General features: G+C 34.7%; 3 protein-coding genes across 4 annotated transcripts; 1 reads left to right on the plus strand and 2 right to left on the minus strand.

Moving 5' to 3' along the window:
- The first annotated feature begins 329 nt into the window (after positions 1 to 329).
- On the plus strand, positions 330 to 2609 carry LOC117911647 (putative disease resistance protein RGA3). Its single transcript, XM_034826051.1, has one exon. The coding sequence runs from the start codon at positions 330 to 332 to the stop codon at positions 2607 to 2609; it is 2280 nt and encodes a 759-aa protein (XP_034681942.1).
- Positions 2610 to 7605: 4996 nt separating this feature from the next.
- Positions 7606 to 11433, minus strand: LOC117911672 (probable protein phosphatase 2C 63). Its single transcript, XM_034826076.1, has 4 exons — positions 11039 to 11433; positions 10588 to 10961; positions 8586 to 8822; positions 7606 to 8193 (listed from the first exon to the last, which is right to left on the minus strand). The coding sequence occupies exons 1-4, from the start codon at positions 11298 to 11300 to the stop codon at positions 7921 to 7923; spliced, it is 1146 nt and encodes a 381-aa protein (XP_034681967.1). The 5' UTR covers positions 11301 to 11433; the 3' UTR covers positions 7606 to 7920.
- A 1677-nt stretch (positions 11434 to 13110) lies between these two features.
- On the minus strand, positions 13111 to 16605 carry LOC117911829 (probable E3 ubiquitin-protein ligase RHY1A). Of its 2 annotated transcripts, none has more exons than XM_034826251.1 (3): positions 16066 to 16605; positions 14912 to 15108; positions 13111 to 13769 (listed from the first exon to the last, which is right to left on the minus strand). In XM_034826251.1, exons 1-3 carry the CDS (start codon positions 16276 to 16278, stop codon positions 13406 to 13408), a joined length of 774 nt encoding a protein of 257 aa, XP_034682142.1. In that variant the 5' UTR covers positions 16279 to 16605; the 3' UTR covers positions 13111 to 13405. The 2 variants fall into 2 exon arrangements, with proteins under 2 accessions (XP_034682142.1, XP_034682141.1); XM_034826250.1 differs by having other exon boundaries at positions 13111 to 13832; positions 16066 to 16604.
- Between the last annotated feature and the right edge of the window lie 4115 nt (positions 16606 to 20720).

Raw genomic sequence — 20720 nt, forward strand, 5'->3', positions numbered from 1 at the left:
TACCATCTACTATTATTATAGATTTTACCACATCCATTCATCTGCTCAGATGTGGAGTTTGATAAGTATAACTTTTGCACCTTAGCATTTTTGGTGCCACCATTCAAATGATCAATTAGATGAGATCTATTTTGTCTGAGTCAATTCGATAGGCGTGTGAACCTAACCTAATATGATTGAATCTTTGTTCTTATTGAAATTTATCAATTTAATAAAATTGTGAAAATTGACTGGTTCCCGTAATTGTAGCCCGGACATGAATGAAATGGTAGTGGCGGTCGATATGCAACAACATCCTCTCTCTGGTTGACCTCTGGTATTGTAGCATTATGGCCGAATCACTTGAACATGTGGTACCAGACCTGGTTTTGGAGAAGTTAGACTCCCTCTTAGCCCAAGGAATTGGCCTCGAAAAGGTATTGGACGTCGGAAGCGAGCTAAAACTGCTTCGAGCCACCTTGTCCACCATCCAAGACCTGGTCTTAGTAGCTGAGGGGCAACCCACACAGAAAACGGAAGGCTCTGAGCTCGGAATTTGGCTGTACGACATCACGCAGGCTATGGACTCTATGCCAAGTTTGATGGATGAATTGCAGCTCGAAGTTTTAGGGAGAAAAGCGGCACAAAGGACCAGGCCTGGGAGCATTAAAAGAGAGGTATGCAGTTTGTTCTCAAGATCAAATTCACTTGCATCCACGATTTCCCACATCAAGGAGGTCAGGATGAAGGTAGAGAAGATTGCATATCAAAAGCCAAATTCTAATTCCACTGTGTATGCTAAAAGAGTTGTAGATATGCATGTGAGACCCAGACATGTAGACATGTATGTGAAGCCCAGGAAGAGGGGGATGGCGCAATTCTCTATTGGTGCTACAGATATTATTGGGAGAGACCAGGAGAAGAAAAATATTATCCAGCTCTTGATGCATTCAGGAGATGGTGAGAATGTTTCTGTCCTTCCCATTGTTGGAGTTGGAGGTATAGGCAAGACAACTCTGGTTAGATGGGTGTATGATGATGTACAGATAGCTACACATTTTCAAAAAAGAATGTGGGTTTATGTCTCAGAAAGCTTTAATATCACGAAGATAATTAAGGAAATGATTTATTCTGCAACTGGTGAAAAGTGTGGCAATTTAACCTTAGATGAATTGCAAACTCGTCTAAGACGTATCCTAGATGGGAAAAGGTTCTTGATCATCCTGGATGACGTATGGAATAGAGATCGCGAAAAATGGCTTAAGCTGAGAGCCTTGCTAATGGGTGGTGGTCGTGGGAGTAAAATCGTCGTGACTACTCGTAAGATAGGGGTCGGACCGATAATGGGTACTATTCAGACGTATGTATTGAGCCCTCTTCCTCCTGAGGAGAGCTGGTCTTTGTTTCTGGAACACGCATGTGTAGAAAGGCTAGAAGGACAGTCTTCAAATCTAATGGAATTTGGGTACCAAGTTGTGGAGAAATGTGGAGGAATTCCTATACAAGTGAGAATGTCGGGAAACTTAATGTATTCTGCAAAGGAGACAGAGGATTGGACATCTGTGAGAGATAATGGAATATGGAGCTTAGAGCATTTACCAGCGCTGAAGTTGAGTTATGAAAAGTTGCCATCTCACTTAAAACCCTGCTTCACTTTTTGTTCAATCTTCCCAAAAAATTCTGAAATTCGTAGTGATGATCTGGTTCAGCTGTGGATTATGCATGACTTGATAAAAGCAATATCAAATCAAGGTGATAAAGAGATGGAAGATATTGGCGAGGAGTACATCAAGGAATTATTGGAGAGATCCTTCTTTCAAGATTTTGAAAAAAGAGAGCATGGGGCTTGTTTCAGTTTTAGAATTCACGATCTTGTACATGATCTTGCAGCGTCCCTGGCACAGCAAGAGAACATTATGCTGACTTTTACTGCAAAAAATATCTCCAGAAAGATCCGACATGTGTCGTTTTCTGATGAAGATTGGTCAGGGCATGAACAGCAAGTTCTAAATTTTTTAGGGAAGCTGACTGATGTTCAAACCATTTTGTTCCCAGTCGATGGAGTGGGGCTCAATAGTGAATCAATTGTCAATACTTGCATTGAGAGGTTCAAATCAATGCAGGTGCTCGATTTGAGTGATTCAAGATTTGAGGCACTGCCAGAGTCCATTACTAGTCTAAAACATCTGAGATTTCTCAGTTTAAAGAGGAATGATAGGATCATGAAACTCCCTGATTCCATTTCCCGGTTGAAGAATTTGCGTGCATTGATGCTTGGAGGATGTTCAGAACTTTCAAATTTGCCAAAAGGTATGGAGCTTATGATCAACCTGAGGCATTTGGAAATATCCACGAAAGAGGAGGCTTTGCCTGCGTTGAATTCCTTTAAGTTTCTCAGATATTTGGGGGTTGTAGGATGTGTCAATTTGAAATCTCTGTTTGGAGGGAGGGAAACCTTCACTGCCCTTGGAACATTGTTCATTCACAGATGTCCAAGTTTGGTTTCTCTGCCATGTGGCGTCAGACACCTATCTGCTTTAAAGATTCTGAGAATCGATGATTGTGGGACACTTGATTTGCTGGATGGTGATGATGGCAACGTTCCAGGCTTGAAGAGTCTCAAGCTCTAGGTGATTGTGAAGTTACCAAGGTTGAGGACTTTGCCCAAGTGGATCCTTCAGGCAGCTGCTTCTGCTATCAACACTCTGTCATGCATAGTCATTGAAGCCTGTCCCAACTTTATGGCTATGTTTGGTTCCCGGAAAGTACAAAGGAAAAACAAAATACTAAAGAAAATGATTTTCTCATGTTTGGTTGTCCTATGAAAAATATCAAAGAAAATCAAATATAATTAAAACTAATTAAAAACTTATGGATTTTTAAATTATTTAATCTTTATATTGATGAGTTAAAATAAATAAAATGAGTTTGAAGTAACAAAAAAAATAATTTATCAACTTTTAATCTATTTTTTTATTTTCCTTCACTTTTTCTTTCCTTCTACTTTTCCTTTGTATTTTCTTTCCCTCGCATTTTCCCTCAAATTTTCCGGGAACCAAACATAGCCTATAGGATTGTCACGGGAGGTGCTGCAAAAGTTGGGTTCCTATCCTCAATTTAACATCGAAGATTGTCCTAAATCAACTGTTCCTGACCCAGGTGCACATGTTGGTGACAAAAAAAAAAGAAACAACCACCGATGTTTTGGTAAGGGCGAAATATTCCATCTTCTTTCACTATTGACTGTGCAACATGGATTCAATTGCCTGAGGTTCAAAATATAAGATTAAAATAAATAGACGAAACCATACTGGTTGATTTTTTCATACAGCTGATTCAGTAGACATGTTCCATGAAATTTGTTTTGATGCTGTGCACACTACATAATTTCTTGTTTGAACTTTGTGTTCCCTGAGTGGGAGATGTATGCTATCAAACCAATCTCCTCAAATGCATTAATTTTTTTTTTTTCTCATACCATCATTTTCAATTCTTGGCTTACTGGTTTGTTTCTATCAGGAATTATGTCTAGGTGCAGAACAGTGAGTCAGCTAAAGCTTTTGAGGAAGTATACAATATGAAGCCTGGAGGACTAATTCTTCTCCTGAACTCCATAATGACAGGCTTGAAGGATGGAAAGGCCCATGACTGCTGGGATGATTAGATTTTCTTCTAAACATGTAGAAGTGCTTAAAGTAGTTTCACATAAATATTGTCTGTTCTAAACTCAAAAGGGTTCTCCTAACATGTCGTGTCCCACAGGATTAGTTCTGATGTCATTTGTAATGGTTTGCTCCCAACCACTGCTCGTGGCTCTCATGAAACTTCTTTTTCCTTCTTGATGTGGGATATTACAAGAATGCTAGTTTGCTCGTCAAGTTATGAAGGCCATTGAGTCAGTTTTCATGGCAGGTGAGTCTTGATTGTTGATTTCTTTGTTTCACCGGTGCTGAATTCTTGAGCTTCATTTGTGTTTTTCTGTACTCCTCTGCCTTGTATGAGTTAGGTTGGCAATATTTTGTTTGTTCAAAACTACTTCATTTGCACTGAGACTTGTATGAGTTATGATCGAGTTGAAAACTCTATAGTTAAGGGCATGGATAAGTAGTTAGGTTTTGTGTTTGAACTTAGGACTAAGTAATGACAAGTCTATAGGTGTATTTTAATCGTACTTCATCCAAGAAGGTGAGTAAAAGACCCTTGAAAGCAATTGGGAGCTATTAGGCCTCTAATTCACCATGAGACCTGCAACTATGATTCTATAGAACATAAATCCCATTTTTCTTTTGGTTTTCTTGAAAAGAGCAACTTTAATACTATATTTATGGTTGCTTCATCAAGTAGTGTTATTATAGATTTGATAATAGTTGAAAATATTTTAGAAAATATTTTTTGAAAGTATTGTACTTTTTTTTCAAAATCTCATTGTATCATTTCTAATCTACCTTGGTCTATGCAACGATTGACTTGACTTAAGAAAAATTAGAAGTGACGAAATTGATAATTTGAAAGGTGCGGCCGAGCATGTATGTGTATTATTCGTTAAAAAATATATATTTGTATAAACAATATAGAACTTGTTACTAATTTGATAAAACAATTATTTTGTAAAATAAATAAAATAAAATTTTGTGTCAAGAAAACAAATTTTATTGAATATTTTTTAAATAAAAAAGAAATTAATATTTTTATTAAATTTTACAAAATATTTATTTTGATTAAAATCAAATTTTGAAGTTTACCCGTCACCATTGATCTTCAGTTAAGATTTAGGATTTGTCATCCTAACAACTTTAGTGTATGCTTAAAGCATTCTTACTTATCTTCCATTTTGCCTTATAAAATTACATCTTTCTTTCCTCTCCATTCTTTCCTCGTTCCAACCAATTTCATGTTAAGATCTTTTTTAGCTTTCCCCTTAATTTTGTGTTTGTCCATTCAAATTTCAAAATCAAATTTTTTTAAATTCTCACACAATTGTCACCTTGTCTATATCTTAATCATGTATGTCACCCTGTTAAGATCTTTTTTAGCTTTCCCTTTATTTTGTGTTTGTCCATTCAAATATCAAAATCAAATTTTTTGAAATTCTCACACAATTGTCACCTTGTCTATGTCTTAATCATGTATGTCACCCCATTAACGATAGGAGAAACATCAATTCTCTAAACTTAAGGAAATTTCCAAATAACTAATCCTTTTTCAAATTTATCTTTTCTCCTTCAATCACATTATATGTCTCCCTTTTAACTCCTTTGTTTATGTCATCAAAACTAGCTACTTTAGTATTTTCATTTCCTCAGCTCGAATTGCCCATATACCCCAATGTTGTTATGCGACTCATACCCTATAAGGTTATGTTTGGTTCCTAGAAAATACTAAAGAAATAAAAAAAAATGTAAAAGAAAATGATTTTTTCATGATTGTTCTATGAAAAATATCAAATAAAATCAAATATAATTAAAACTAATTAAAAACTTATATATTTTTAAATTATTTAATTTTTATATTGATGAGTTAAAATAAATAAAATGAGTTTAAAATAACAAAAAGAAAATTTATAAACTTTTAATTTATTTTTTTATTTTTCTTCATTTTTTCTTTCGTTCTACTTTTTCTTTATATTTTCTTTCTCTTGCATTTTTCTTCAAATTTTTTGGGAAGTTTCCCGTATTCTCCGTTATCCAATGATTGTTGATCACTCTATGAAATCTCCGCTACATGACTAGCTGGACACCACTCAATGTCAGTATAATCCTCACTTATGCCAAATTCTTGGCCCTCACAAACAACTTAATTCCCAATCATCCACAAAATCTTTATAGACATCTCACCCATCATTATCACCTCTGCATCCTCATCCTTAATCTCACACTCCGCATCTTCCGGGGCTTTATGGTTCATTTTCCTCTCATCACTCTTAAACCCTATGGTATCTTCCCCTTTCGAGTCAATCCCACCCTTAGTATTTGGTCCTCCGCCACCAACAAACCCATGCCCAATGGGCTTCACGGAAAGCCCAACTTCATCTTCAAATATATCTTGATCAGGCCTCACTTCTGTCACATGTGACCTTCCACCAGCTTCTGAAGATTGTGTTGGGAACACAACCTCAACTACAGTAGCTCTTCAAACTAGGAATGGCAACGGGACGGGTTCGGGATGGGTTGCCCCCATCCCAATCCTGCCCGATTTAGCAAAACCAATTCCCATCCCCGTCTCATTTAAAAAATTATCCCATACCCGCCCGTCCCGCCCCGTTTATTTTTTTTTTTTAATTACTTTAAAAATTTTAATTACATTAAAATAAATATATTTTATAAATAATAAAATTATTATATTTTTTATAACTTATTTTATTAAAAAAATTTATTATTATCTATATATTAAAAATAGTAAAATGAAATTTTAAATTAAATTAATTTTAAAATTAAATCAAATTAAAATTTTAAATTAATTTTATATGTAAACGGGGCAGGATGGGGCAATACCCGAACCCGCCCTGGGTTTAAAAAAAAAATCTCATACCCATCTCAAACCCGTTTAATAAATTTTAACCCCGTCCCATTAGGGGCGAGGCGAGGCGGGGCAGGTATCCGAAAAAACCCGTCCCGTTGTCATCCCTACTTCAAACTGATATCAAATGACTTGTTCTTTGACTGTTCACGAATTTGAAACACCACTTTGTCTTTCTCTCTAGATGCAAAATGTTGTCATTTAACTAAGAGGGTGTTTATGAGATTTTACTAGACATTAATCCTGTTAGCTAACAAACTCTAACAAGGAACGTCAGTGTAATTTCATAAAATTGGGGGACTAAACTATAATTATCAAATACCCCGGGATGTCCACATAATTTTCCATACATATTATCGTTGAAGACTGATGGTAATTCATTTTTGTTTGGAAGAATTGTGTTTTGGGCTCAGCTCGGCCCAAAAACTGACCAAAGATCCATATATAATGCACATTTAAACACAAGATACAAATAAAATATAAAAATTAAGTTGAAGGATATTATCCTTCATTAATCCCTAAGATACCCTTAATCCCTACATAGGCACACAGTGAGTGCAAATTTCAATTTTTTGTTTTGTTTTTTCTTTTTTAAAGATATTGAATCTTTTTACTCTTATTATAAGTAAAAATAAAATTTTTTATTTTTTTTATTTATAATTTAAAATAGAAAATAATGTTGATTTTCAATTATTTATATAAAAAAAAAAGTTTTAAAAAACAATGAAAAATTTAAATGGTTAAAATAGAATTATTATGGTTTATGAATAATGGTGTAATAAAGACAAAAAAAACTTATGTGAAAGGTTAATAAGTATTTTGGTATTTTGATATCTTATGTCATTTTCATCAATTATGTAAATGATAGAGTAACCTTAATTTTTAAGCCCAACTGATCAAAACACAATTGTCCCTTTTTGTTTTCGTGGATATGTTTGGCCAAAAGATAAAAATTAATAATATTATGTCATGCTGGAAGTCATTGCTCAAGTCTTCTCACTGCCCTATGAAAATCCAAAAACTGTACCCCATTATGATCGGGTCAAAATCCAGGGGTCCAACTGCAACCAAGGATGACTCCGTCAAAACATGACACCATCAATGCACTATGTATGAAGAGAATCTGTTATGTATTCAATTGACAAAGGTAACAATCACATACAATAACCAAGAGAGAATAAGAGGAAAGAAGATTACAACTATAATTTTGAAAAAAAAAAATCTATGGCAAAGTGTACGGATTAGCCTCCACCTATCAGCATCCATCAGTGACTCATTTATCTACAAAATTTCTTCTCGTGGCTCCCAACTGCCTGGCTGCTCCGGCACCAATTCACCTCTTCGCAGTGTCTTTGATTATTGTATAATTAATAACATTTACCACAACAGAGTCAGTGTGCTTGCCCCCTACTTGGGTTTGTTTGCTCATGAAAAGGTATGCAGCAGATCCTCATCCCCTGCATGGGCTTTAAGCGAGAAGATGTCAGTAGGTGCGTTGGTGGTGCCGTTAACAGTACTGTGCTTAGGTCGTCTGTTACTGGAGCCCTTGTGGTGATCCAGATAGATCACGATCACAGTGATGTCATCATGGAAATGGCGCCTTATTCCTTTTTCTATTCTCTTGATGTCCTGGTAACTCATCTCCCTCTTCTTTGCAGCCTCATGAAGTGCAGCTCTCACCAATCTCTTAGCTATTCCCTGCGTGTATCAGGATCAAAATGAAATCATGTCATGGATTCTGCAAAACACTACCAAAGAGCATTCTAGGGGTGATTCATTCTGCTCTGGTTGCAATTGTAATAATTGATTGTGTTCTATCACACGAAACAAATTTCAAAAGATCAATGGTATTTTGTTCATGAATTGTATTGTTGGCACCTTAGGATGCAGTCAAAAGTGAAACCCAAACATTCCATTTTCCTAGCATCCAATCAAATGGAAGGTAAGAATTGGCATCAATGGCAGTAGCAGGAACTAAATTAGTGGACAAACTGGGATAGACAAATTGAAATTGTGGGGTTGAGCCAAGACGACCATAAATAAATAAATAAATAGTATAAGAAAAAAAGGTCAACAGATGGGGCACTCACAGCTCTTGGGTTTTTGAAGACAATCTCTACTGCTGCTTCATCACTCAGTTGTTCCCATAGACCGTCTGACGCAAATATTAGGAATGAGTCTTGTGGCAGAAGCTTTCTAATTAGGATTGAGGGTTCTGCTGTCATTACAGGACGTTTCAAAGGGACAGGATTTCCAAATTGCTGGAAAATCGGGTCCCTGTTAAACTCGGGTTTCTTCAAATAAACATCACCAATAGACCTTGAAACCTGAAAAAGGAAAAAGGTGTTTAGATTAGCATCTTCAGTCACATGTCCATATGGATAAGCTGTTGAACATTGGAAGTAAAGTAACAGCATTCATGAGGAACCTATTCACTTGGATTCCTACAAAGGGGAAAAAAAATCAAACATCACATGCTATATTAATGTCATAGAGGAGGAACTCAAAATTGATTCCTTGCAGTTGACAGGGGAATCGGGTCTTCTGGATTGCCAAGATGCCAAGGAAGAGGAATAAATATTTGTCGCTGGAGTCACATTATTATAGTATTAAATTTTAGGAGGCTTCATGTACATCACATGCACACAGATATACTACTTTTGATTTAAGCTGCATGAGGTGATTGGACTAAGAGGCAAAGCATGTGATTCCTGCAAGAGTATTAATGGATAAAGGGGAATATATAGCCCCTTTCAGAATAGATTTGACTACTGTGTAGGATGCAAAATAGACATCTTTTATAAAGCTAAAAGAAAGCAAAATTAAACAGATAATATAAACAAAAAATATCCATAAAGGGATTTATGCTTGTCAATAGTGATGAAGAACATGGATAAATTAATAAATAGTAGTTCATATCATGCATTTTCCCTGATATTTTTCATCCTACTGTTACTGTTAATTCTATTTAGCTTCTTTGCTTTAGTAGTTTCAGTGACTAGCTGAAATGCTGAACTCGCTCCCAGTTTCTAAAATGCTGGTTTCATGGTATGCTACTTATCATGCAAAGACGGAAGCTTTTTCCTTTTCTTGTAGGTTACTGCTTTACACATCATGAACCAAAGCTCTAATCATGTTTGCAGCACAGGCATAATTTTTGCTGCAAAAAAGATTTCTAAACTATGGCACAACATGAAGTGAAGATACATGATACCAGAGTTCAGTAATGAATTTTTTCAGGGTGAAAGAGATGCAACAATGGCAAGGATACATGAGCCAGGAACCACAATAGTACATGAGAAAACCAGAATGGGATTGCCACTTTTCAATACCAAGTTAGAACACCGACATTATCTACAAAACCTAACCACAATTACAGTCTTAGTAGTTTAACGCCTGCACAACCTTTATTTGTATCTAACAAAATGCCTAGATTTCCTTGTCGGAACAACGGGCAGAGTTGTAAACTACTTGGCCAGCATGACACGCTGTCTTAAGTAGAAAAGAGTACAAATTTTCATGGAAGATGCATAAACAGATTTGCAAACACCACTTAGCATAGTCTAATGCAATCTTTAGAATATGAGATCAACCACACACATGCTGTAATCCCTCTCTGCCTCTGATTGTTTCCCAATCTATAACCCCACAATCAACTTCCTACATATGCAAACATAAAATTTCACATTGAAGAAATGGCCCATGACATCCGAAAGGAATAACATGAGAATACGAAACAAACACTTGCTATAGAAAGCAGAGAACTGCAAACAAAAACCCCCAGACTCAAATTCCCAACACAATAAACTACCAAATGAAACAAACTTATAACCTGATAAACCAGCGGAGGGTGCAGGAAATAATAGTTGCAACTATTTTACATCGAAATCGCCATGAGGGTCTAGAGGCTCAGCCATTATCACAAAACCAAACACTGGATATCAAACAATCCCCAAAAACCTAAGAAATCAATAGAAATTTCAAATTGACTGGTAATGGATTCCAGACCTTACCTAAAGTAAACAAATTTTAATCAGTGGAAGCTTGATTCTAAACAAACGAAACGAGTCAATAAGAATAAGCCCATTTTACCTGTATAATGCCCTTAATTCTCCAAACACCACGCGTATAAACCACAACATGCGAATCATCCGGGTGAAGCGCCTCAACCTCCCTCCTTACTTCCTCAACACTAACATTATGATCCGTCGACAAACGCTCTGCCACCACCGGATTCTTCCTTCCCTCCGAAGCTCTCCGCCCAAGAACCGCCCTCGAGTCCCCTAGATTCGCTACATACAGTACACCATTCGAAATCGCACCAACTAGACAACAGGACCCCACCGATGCAATCTGCGGCCGAGCCGGCAACGACCTCTTTACCACATGTAGAAACTCCTCCTCCGTCGCATTAAACGCCTTCTTTATCACATCCGCCGACAACCCTCCCTGCTCCAAGGCAAATTCTGCATCGAAAAACAAACATTACACACATAACATAACCAAACAGTACACCGAAAGATTAGGGTTTAAATAGGCGTACTGTTGAGATAAGGGAATAGATGTTTATTAACAAATCGAGAAGCTTCAGGGCCGCCATGGCCGTCGTAGACACCGACGTAGGTGGCGGAGGGCGACGTGAACACTTGACCCTGATCCTCAAGAGAAGAATTGGCTTGAACGACTGCGATGGAGAAGTCCCCAGAGGCGTGAGGCTTGAGGTCCATGTTCCACATGAGTCCATCGCCGCCCCTTCTCCCAAAACACCTCTCCAGAGGTCTGCATAAGCACGAACGCAACATCATCTTCTTGCTCTCCCTCTCCTTCTCCCTCTCTCTAGAAAACCTTTTCTATCTCACAGAGAAAATAAAAAACTGTTCTGTATTTTGTTGAATTCCTGGGTGTAAATGTGTAATGGGTTGAAGAAGATAGAAAAAGAGGAGTCTGCGGGAAGGAGATGACGCGTTTGAGAAAAAGACCAGCGAGTCCTCCCTCCGCGTGGGATTTAAATTTTAAACAACTAACAAAAAAAATTAACTGAAATAAAATAAAATAAAATAAAAAACCAAATAAAACCAAAAAAGCAAAATATTTGACCTGAATTCAATGAAGGCGTGGTATTACAGCGAAATTCCTGTTGTTTGTAAGTGGGTTGTCTTGACTTTTTTAATTGTAGTTAAAAAAATAAAAATAAAAATAAAAAGTAAAAAAATTGTTAATTAATTAAAATTACATATTTGATTAAAAGAGGTGAAATGATCTTAAATTGTGAATTTAACTTATTTTATGTTTTTTTTAAGTAAATTTTTTTTATGTAAATATTTTTTATTATTTCAAGTATTTATATATTAATTTTTAAAATGTTATTTTTATATGAAAATAATGAGATCATTTTTATTAAAATAAGATAAAAAAATTAAAATTGGATTTTTATTGATCTTTTTAATCAAATGGCTATATATATATTGGTGATGAATTTGGGAAGGGATTAACGCGGTTTTGGGCATGTTTAGCTTTGATTTCTTGCATTACTTTTAGGCAAATGGATGTTGCTTTACATTAAAAGGGAAGAATGCTTAAGAGAGAAGGAAAGGATGTGGGGTTAAAGGCTAAAGCACAAGCTTTAAGACCCTTTTCTGGGGTCACCAATTTTACTCTCTTTCTCTCTCTCTCTTTCTTTTCGATGATACGTAATTGTGGAATAAAGAGTGATTAATGATTACGATCCGTTCATATCTTTGTATGATTTTGTTTCTTTTTCTATCGAATGGTAATGACCCTTGCTTCTATATTTAGTTTTTTTTTATTTGAATTAATTAGTTAAAGGAGGTAAAATCTAATCTCTCTTATGGTTTTACTTAAAAATTAATTTATTTTTTATATAAATATTCTTTATTATTTTAATTATTTATTAGTTTATTTGAAAAGAATTTTTTTTATTTTATAAAGTGGATGCTCATACCAATTTATGCACACCTCGACTAATCTCATAGGGTCTGAAGTTAAGGATCGGATAAGCCTCCAATAGCTTTGATAAGACTTAAACGGATGACCATTGACCATTGAGGAGCAAACCTAAGGTCGGACCACCTGAACTACCCTTTAATATTAAAAAGAAATTATTATTTTTACAACAAAAAAAATAGATTTTTAACTATATTTTTAATCAAACAACCATTTTCATTTCTCCTATCACTTTCATTAGGTTTAGTTCATTTTCATTTCTCCTATCACTTTCATTAGGTTAGGTTCATTCTTGTACTTGTAAGACACCACCAATTTTGATATTTATTCTCCTATTTATAAGACACCGTCAAATTTGATATCATTGGTATACCCTCAGATATTTTATTCAATAGACACCACTACAAGCTATGAAATCGTGTTGCTTAAATAAAGGCATCCCCATTTAGGGTCAAAAGTTGTCCAAACCATGACCCCTTTTTGTTAGGGTGGAAGACAAAATTATGAAAAGAAGATGGTCGTGCCCACAGTAGAGAGCCTGTCCAATTTGATACCATGGGTAATGAATTTATACCATTGAAGCATTATCAAAATACTGAGTGAGCATCATAATCAATGCGAAATGTTCGTATCCGCTTGTGAAAAAGGCCATCTCAAAAACACAAAAAATTGATAATCTTTAATCGGTTTGAAGAAGCGTACAGTTGATCTAAAAAAGTAGCCACATGTGCCATGTTTGTGCTACACGACTAGGGAAGTAAACAACATGAACAGGTGTTTGAAGTTAAAAGTCGCTCACGACAAAACAACAACAGTACATGGTAAAATTACAATGCATTTCCCTAATTTGGTCAACTCCCAAAACTTAAACCACAATCTAAGAAAAACCCCTGATTCACAAAACTCAGGTGAGGACTTCCCGTCCTGTTTATGGTTCTGCGGCTATTTACGAGCTTATATCTATAACACTGCGACAGTATGGACAGTCCCCACAAGTACGAACCCATGGATCCAGGCAGGCAGAATGGAACTTATGCCCACAAGGTAAGCATGTCAGTTTGTCTCCTTCCCTGTAACCATCCAGACATATAGAACAGTCCCGTGACGCTCTTGACATCCCTTCTTCTGCACCTTCTGCTCTGCTGAACACCGCTCGGTGCAAGGAGTCCAGGGCTTCCTGAGTGAGTCCAGGTGGCTTCCTTTTGCTTGGTTCTCGCATTAAAGGTGGCAGCATTGTTACAGAGTTCAAATCAGAAGAGGGAGTGCCTCCTGTCAACCACCCAGTGCTCCAGTCCCCCACGTCTATGAGCCTGAAGTCATCACCAAATGTGAAATCATCAAGGTGGAAGTCTAATGAAGGTCTGCTGATTCGCCTAAACAAAAAGACAAACAAATTGGGTCATTACCTAACATTCAACACAAGTGGTAGCATACATTTGCATTCAGAGATGGGCATGGTGAAAAGGATGTCTTAGAAAGAAACTAATGTGCCTCATGGTCCAATCATCTATTTAGAGAAACAATTCCTATTATGGAAAATGTTTGAAAGTAGCCAAGAAATGTCACCAGAACAATAGGCTCATGTCTAGCCAAAACCCCCTTTATTTCTTTTGAAAAAAAAGAGTTTACCATTCACAAACCATAAATTAAAGAAACAACAACAGTAGTAGGCGGTGCTGTAGTAGTTCACAGCAACTAACATTCAGAAATTGTTCAACAAGGACTTATTAGGAATTCAAATAATAGCCAGCACAATCTTGACTGGGAAACCCATCGTTAATAATTTAAAGAATGAATTTAAGCATAAAACACATTGCATGATAGGACTTGTATTTTCATTAGCTTAATAACAAAGTGATACTTCATATTTATCAATAATTATATTTAATTAAAAGGCTTTCTTATTTCTCAAAATATTCCAGTATTTCATCACTCTGGTTCATGGTCTTCTCCAGCTTCCAATTTGCAAAAGATAGGGGATTTAAGGGGTTAAATTATCACTCTAATAAGTGCACTGAGGTCCAACCAATTTTAACGTCATCCAATGATATCTCCAGATGACATATGAGATCAATCAGGGTTCTTACTGTGAGTCCAAAATCAAATTAAGATTTCAGGTTTGTACAACAATATTTTTTTTGATAGGTCAGGCTTGTATAACAATGATCACAGCAAACATCTTAAGAAGGCAGATCAGAATTTGCTGCATGTGTCCTGAAAGCTTGCATTTCATCTAAAGAGAAACTAAGACACAACCACCCAACAGTATTGACATATAATAAATCCTTAGCAAACTAACAATTACACATCCTATTTCTCTCCACCACTGCACCACTTTCTAGGCTAAATGAAGGCATTTTAATCTAGAAACCATCAGGGAGTATACATGATAATATTAGTTTTGTGAAAAAGTTAACTAATACCAAACTTGCAATCAGAGGTGAGAACCAACCTGTTTCCAGAAAGTGGGACACCTCTCAACCTTGCAAGAAGTCTTTCCCTTGCAAGCAACACAGCTCCAGGAAGCCTGTCACTCCCAGTGAATCTCTGCCTGTGGCTTATACCACTTAAAATATCGGCACTGACACTGTTGATGCCGCTAGAACTGGGCTGATGGGTAGCTTGGTCCAGCCGAACCGGTTCACGCTCCTGAGCATGCCAAATCCATCAGAAAGATGAGCATAAAAGTATAATAGTAGCATGAATTGACTCATCAAAAACTAATCCATTTACTAGGGGTTTAAATAACAATAATTTCACAGGAACAATAGTATTTACATCAAGTTAAGAAAACAAATAATAAAGTAAAAGATTGGGTTTTGTCATTAGAGTTTCATAAGATGAACCAAGAAAAAAGAAAAAGGGTAGTAAGCATATGTCAACTTTCCAGATGTCTATCATATCTTGCATATCTGTTTCGCAGTTTTTCACTTTTTCTCCGCCCACTTGCTCCATTTTCCATTTGTTTCTTTCCTTCTCTTTCCCTTTTTCTGTCTACAGCCATTTCTTTATATTTCTGCTCTCATCTTTGTGGTTTCCCAACAAAATTCACACCCATTCAATTTGACGCGCCTATCCCAATCAAAACTGGACCCACCAGAACAATTGGGTGAAACTAGCAACAACCACTGTATTCGTCTTCATAAGAATTAATTTAATGCAATTATTATGGCGCCCTTTAAGTTAAGCATACAAGCCAAAGTGGCGGACATAAAATCTAAATAAGCCTACTGGATCGATCGTCTGGTTACCACACTTCATATCAAACACTGATGAAGTTATTGCTATACCAAACACAAATGAATGATTTCCAAGCAATTTGATGTATATAATCAAAATAAACAAAAATTAGGGTTGGCAGCTGATTATTGAAATAGCAAAGAAAAGGCCAAACTGAAAAGGGGTCAATGCTTAATTTTTGGGAAACGTTAATCACAAGATTCAGGATTTTATCTTGCTTTATTCCTCCAGAAATCCGAACATGGAGTAAAAATTTTATTATCTAAGCCTAATTCATGAAGAGAAATAAAAGAAGACCTAGGAATTTCAAAAGAAAAAGGAAAACGCAACAATACAAACACAATTCAAAAAAAACCCCAAACTTACCGGACGGTGGACGCGATGGGAGACGTGCCTGAAATGCTGAGCCCGCCGGAGAGGGTCGCAGCCATCGGGATCATGGCGATGGTGGTGACGGCGACGATTGGAGACGTAATGAAAACTCCGGTCATCAGGCAATTCAAGCCCCTCGAAATCAGCGGGTGGCGCGGCTCGGCCCAGACGAGACCTTCTGGAGAAAAGCTCCGATGCGCTCGTCATGCAATTATGGGCCCCCACTCCTGAACCGAATTCCTATTTGATCGGTAATATTTTGGGAGAAGAGAAACAGAGAGTGGGTTTATATATAGAATTCGGAAGACGAGGAGAATTACGAGGGAAGATCAGCGGTAGCTTCCAAGAAAAGCAGAGGAGGAAGAGAGGGAAACGAAGGGTTTGAAGAGAAGAGAGGTTGGCTAGTTGATGATATGGACCAGTCCTTTTATCCTCCCCCTTTCCTCCATTTTCCATCCATTTCTCCCGAAAATGGGAGCGAACTGCTACGTGCCCGGGTCGACTTGGCCTGATCTGCCCTTCCACACCGACTCGTTTTCTTATCGATTTGACCTCCGCTCGTTACAAAGTCAGGTTAATCAATAACGCCTCCTTTTATTTTGTTTTTATTATTTAGTAACTTAATCATAATTACACTTTATTTAAGTTAGATTTTAATTGACCCGACCCGGATTTTGGATTCGGGTAGGTATGGGTTGAGGTATACATCAAGTATACGAATTCTTAGATAGGAAAATGTAGGGAAATGTGCAGGATTTTGCCACCTCAATACGAGTCGTTATCGTAGTATGGGCTTGTTGAACACACCCACTTCGACTATAGGTTGCATGGAAAGGCCTAGGAAATTCAACATAATTTAATGCTTTCATGACGTTTGGACCGGGGGTTTTTTACCTACCCATCCACCTGCCTTTAGGAAATGATTTTTTTTTAATTCGCCGTTGATTCTAAGCAAGTTTGGATATTGTTTTGCCTCGTTGGTCAAATTATATATATAATTAAATGTAAATTTTTATTATTTAATTTTAATGTAATTAAATTTTCAAAAAACTTAAAAATAATAAATAAATAGATTAAATAAGGGCAGAACGGAGTGAGTGAAGTATAAAAAGTCTCATTTAAATTTTTCATTGAAATGGAAATGAGAATCAATTTATATAAATGGGATGAAATAACTTGTTTTGAATATGTCTCAATTTTCATCCCTACTTTCATTCTTGATGGTAGATTTTATTTTTTTTTTCAATCAATTTATGGGTCTTTGCCTATTGAATTAGTGCCTATAAAACAAGAGCAATCACATTTCATCTATGTATTTTGCGTCTCATTGTTTTATGACCAAGTAATTTTGTACCTTAGTTTCATTTTTTTGTATTTAGATTTCAGTTATTTGTCATCTTTTATGTTTTGTACCATCGTTCAACAATTTAGATTTCACTATATGCATTTATCGATTATGATTAAGAGTTGGATACATACGTACCGATTCAGTACCCTTAACTTCTTCCTAATTTATCGATTCACATTCTTTTCCAAAAATAATAAAATTATAAATAATAGTAATTCAAAATTAAATTATACCACCATAACACTTGCCTTCTATTATTTGTCATTGTTCTACAACAAATTACTAGATAAGATCAGAAGACTACATCTCATTGTATCTTGCTAGGTTATCATTCCTCCATTGATTTTTTTTTCCATTGTTTCCTATACCAAGTTAATATTCATTCATTGATTCTCATTTCATTGTTTACTGCTTAATGATATGATTAAAAGATCTAAAATTTTTCATTATATAAGCATCCAAAAAGGAAAGAAAATGTGGAAAAGCAAAAAAAAATCTTGTACTTTTCCATTGTAAGAAAACAAAGCTCTTTATCTTAAATGAAGTGACGAAGGATGTAATGATCTTTTGATTTCCTAGAATTTGGATTGTGGGTAGAAACTCTTTTATGTAAGAAACAAAAGGAACAAATTTAAATGAATATTTTATTGAAATAATTTTAAATAATAAAAATTAAATAATTATTAATTAAAACATATAACTTAATGACAAAGGAATCCACATAACAAATAAATTAGGTCATATTCCATCAGCAGAATTAATTTTTCGAAGAGCTTAAACAAGTATTGTCTCTACTTAGCTCCAGACCATGGTTACCACCCTATCATGGGTGTAGCCGCATCCGTAGACACACACAAACGTTTTATTTATATTTTCTTATAAAATCATTGAAATATCCAGAGTTATTTGATTAAGACGATCATTGGAAATCCAATTTTAAAAATCTAACCATTTATTCTTTTTTTACTTTATTTTAATAAAATTGCCCTCATTTTTTTTTTTTTTTATAAAAATAACAATTTCTTTTAAAACATACTTGTAAATACTTTAAATAATCGAAGACATTTATATAAAAAATGAATTACTCTTCAACCAAAAACATGAGAAATGTTAAATTTATAAATATGAGGATTTTTTTCATCATTTTTAACCGATTAATTCAAATATATATATATATATATATATATATGAAAAGAATAGTGTGTGAGCACATGATATATGACAAAAATTAAATATGTACAATTTTACCAAATATCTCAAATTTGTTGGTTGTAGTAGTAATAAATCAAGAATTATAATTAAGAAATTGTAGTATTGTAAGAAATAATTGGCCTTTTTATGTGGGTCATATGATTATATGATGTCTAGAAACAGCTATCGTCTCCCTATATACAGGTGTCAATGAAAGATAGCAGTTTTCAGATGCAGCCCTAATTAAATTGAAGAATATTTTCTTTATACGTATGTCCATGGAAAAAATAATTTAATTCTAAAAAAAATAGAAATGATGAATGTGATAGTGTTGGAAGTTAGGAAGAAGTGTAGAGTTATGAATATGATATTGTAGATAATCTCCAATGTAGGAGAAACATCACACTTTATGGAGAACAAAAGGATCATTGATTGAATCTCATGAAATCATAACGGTGGGTCCCCATGAAAGGCCTTATAATATTTAATTTAAATGTTGGAAAAGAATGAAAAAATGAATAAGGCTTGACTTGTATAACACTAAACAAAATAAATAAAATACAATCTTTCTTTTTCATAAAAGATGGTTCTAAAACTTTTCCCAATGTTTGTGTAAAAATTCTACATTAAAACTTTATTAATAATAATGAAAATAAATAAATAAATAAAATTTTATTAGGAAGCTATATACTATTGGTATAAGTTCAAACTTGACCCAATAGAGATATTTTCCATTTAATGATCCATAGTTTCTTTGTTAGAATTTTAGTTAGATCAACATAAGGTAAAAATACCTTAGATAGGGAGTGAATAGGGTAATGAGAATATAAACACAATATTTTATAATGATTCAGCACAACCTGACTTATGTTTATTTTCCTCAAGTTTTTAATTAAGTGAGAGTTTCACTAATTTGAAGCTTCCAACTTATACTTTCAAGCATTACAATTGGATTAAGTGACTTCAATTGATACTTACAAATTCTTCAGGAGATAATTCATTCTTGAACTCTTCAAATGATATCTCATACTTAACAAATACTAAATGATATTTTATATTAAAATTTTTCCCTCTAATAATACCCCATACTTTGAGTTCACATCTTAAAGGTTACAAGAAAAATATAGAACTTGATCACACAAAATCCTAATAGAAACTTAAGCACAAATGGATACAAAATAAACTAAATGTAAGTTTGAAAACAAATTGCACTCAAAACACTCTTCCAAGGCTTAATTAATTCATAAAGGATTTAGAATTCTTGCTCTTAAAAACAATGAAGTTTGGAAGCTTTAAATAGGGTTAGGAAGCCTAAACTAGCTGTCAAGCAAGTTAAGGGGTTGATTGATCAAACCGTTGATACAATAACTGCTCTATAGGTGATCGTTGAGCTTTTCAAGGTTCGATCGAGCTTCGACCAATGCTCAATCAATCCTCAACTGGACGTTGATTGGACAAGGTTAAAGTTGAACCAGTTAAACACAACTACTAGAAAAAATAGAGTATAAAAATACCCCTCGACCAATTCCCTAACCCTTTTATTGATTGTATTGTGACATGCTCAAATAACCTAATTTTGAGGTTTGTAACCTCTAATAAGTGATGCACCTTTCTTTAAAACCTTTTGAATAAGTTTAAAAAGAATTTGACACAAAGTTTTAATTAAAAACATAAAATCATCCGACTATAACATATTTTAAAACAATTCAACCCTTTGATTCATTTAAGTGAATGAATAAAAATAAAGTGCACGATTCTAGTGTGTCAATAACTTTACAAAAAGATCATAAAGAACTTTATGTCTTGAAAATACTTCTCTTTGATGTTTTTATTTTATTTTTTATTTATTTTTACTTGATTTGTCTTTGTAATTGTCACTTTGAAAATTTTATTGTATAAACTCAATATAAAACATTAGTTCAAATCCTTATATTTTTTATCATCAAAATCTAGATTAACCAAATTTTGGTTTAATAAATTTAAATTGAAATCATTTTTTCATAAGACAATTTTGACGTAAATAGTTATAAAGTAAAATTGATTTTTAAAATATAATTTTAATATAAACACAATTTATTGATTTGTATTGTTTTTTTCAAAAGTCGATTTT

Source organism: Vitis riparia, chromosome 3, assembly GCF_004353265.1.
Source record: "Vitis riparia cultivar Riparia Gloire de Montpellier isolate 1030 chromosome 3, EGFV_Vit.rip_1.0, whole genome shotgun sequence".
NCBI lineage: Eukaryota > Viridiplantae > Streptophyta > Magnoliopsida > Vitales > Vitaceae > Vitis > Vitis riparia.

Excerpts from the sequence above, each read along its gene's own strand:
- LOC117911647 (XM_034826051.1), top strand. The coding sequence starts at position 330 with ATGGCCGAATCACTTGAACATGTGGTACCAGACCTGGTTTTGGAGAAG.
- LOC117911672 (XM_034826076.1), bottom strand. The coding sequence starts at position 11,300 with ATGATGTTGCGTTCGTGCTTATGCAGACCTCTGGAGAGGTGTTTTGGG. Across the intron at positions 10,962-11,038 it reads TCTATTCCCTTATCTCAACA|AATTTGCCTTGGAGCAGGGA; the intron begins GTACGCCTATTT and ends TTTTCGATGCAG. Across the intron at positions 8,823-10,587 it reads GAATTAAGGGCATTATACAG|GTTTCAAGGTCTATTGGTGA; the intron begins GTAAAATGGGCT and ends TTCCTTTTTCAG.
- LOC117911829 (XM_034826250.1), bottom strand. The coding sequence starts at position 16,278 with ATGACGAGCGCATCGGAGCTTTTCTCCAGAAGGTCTCGTCTGGGCCGA. Across the intron at positions 15,109-16,065 it reads CCCATCGCGTCCACCGTCCG|GAGCGTGAACCGGTTCGGCT; the intron begins GTAAGTTTGGGG and ends TGGCATGCTCAG. Across the intron at positions 13,833-14,911 it reads GTCCCACTTTCTGGAAACAG|GCGAATCAGCAGACCTTCAT; the intron begins GTTGGTTCTCAC and ends CTTTTTGTTTAG.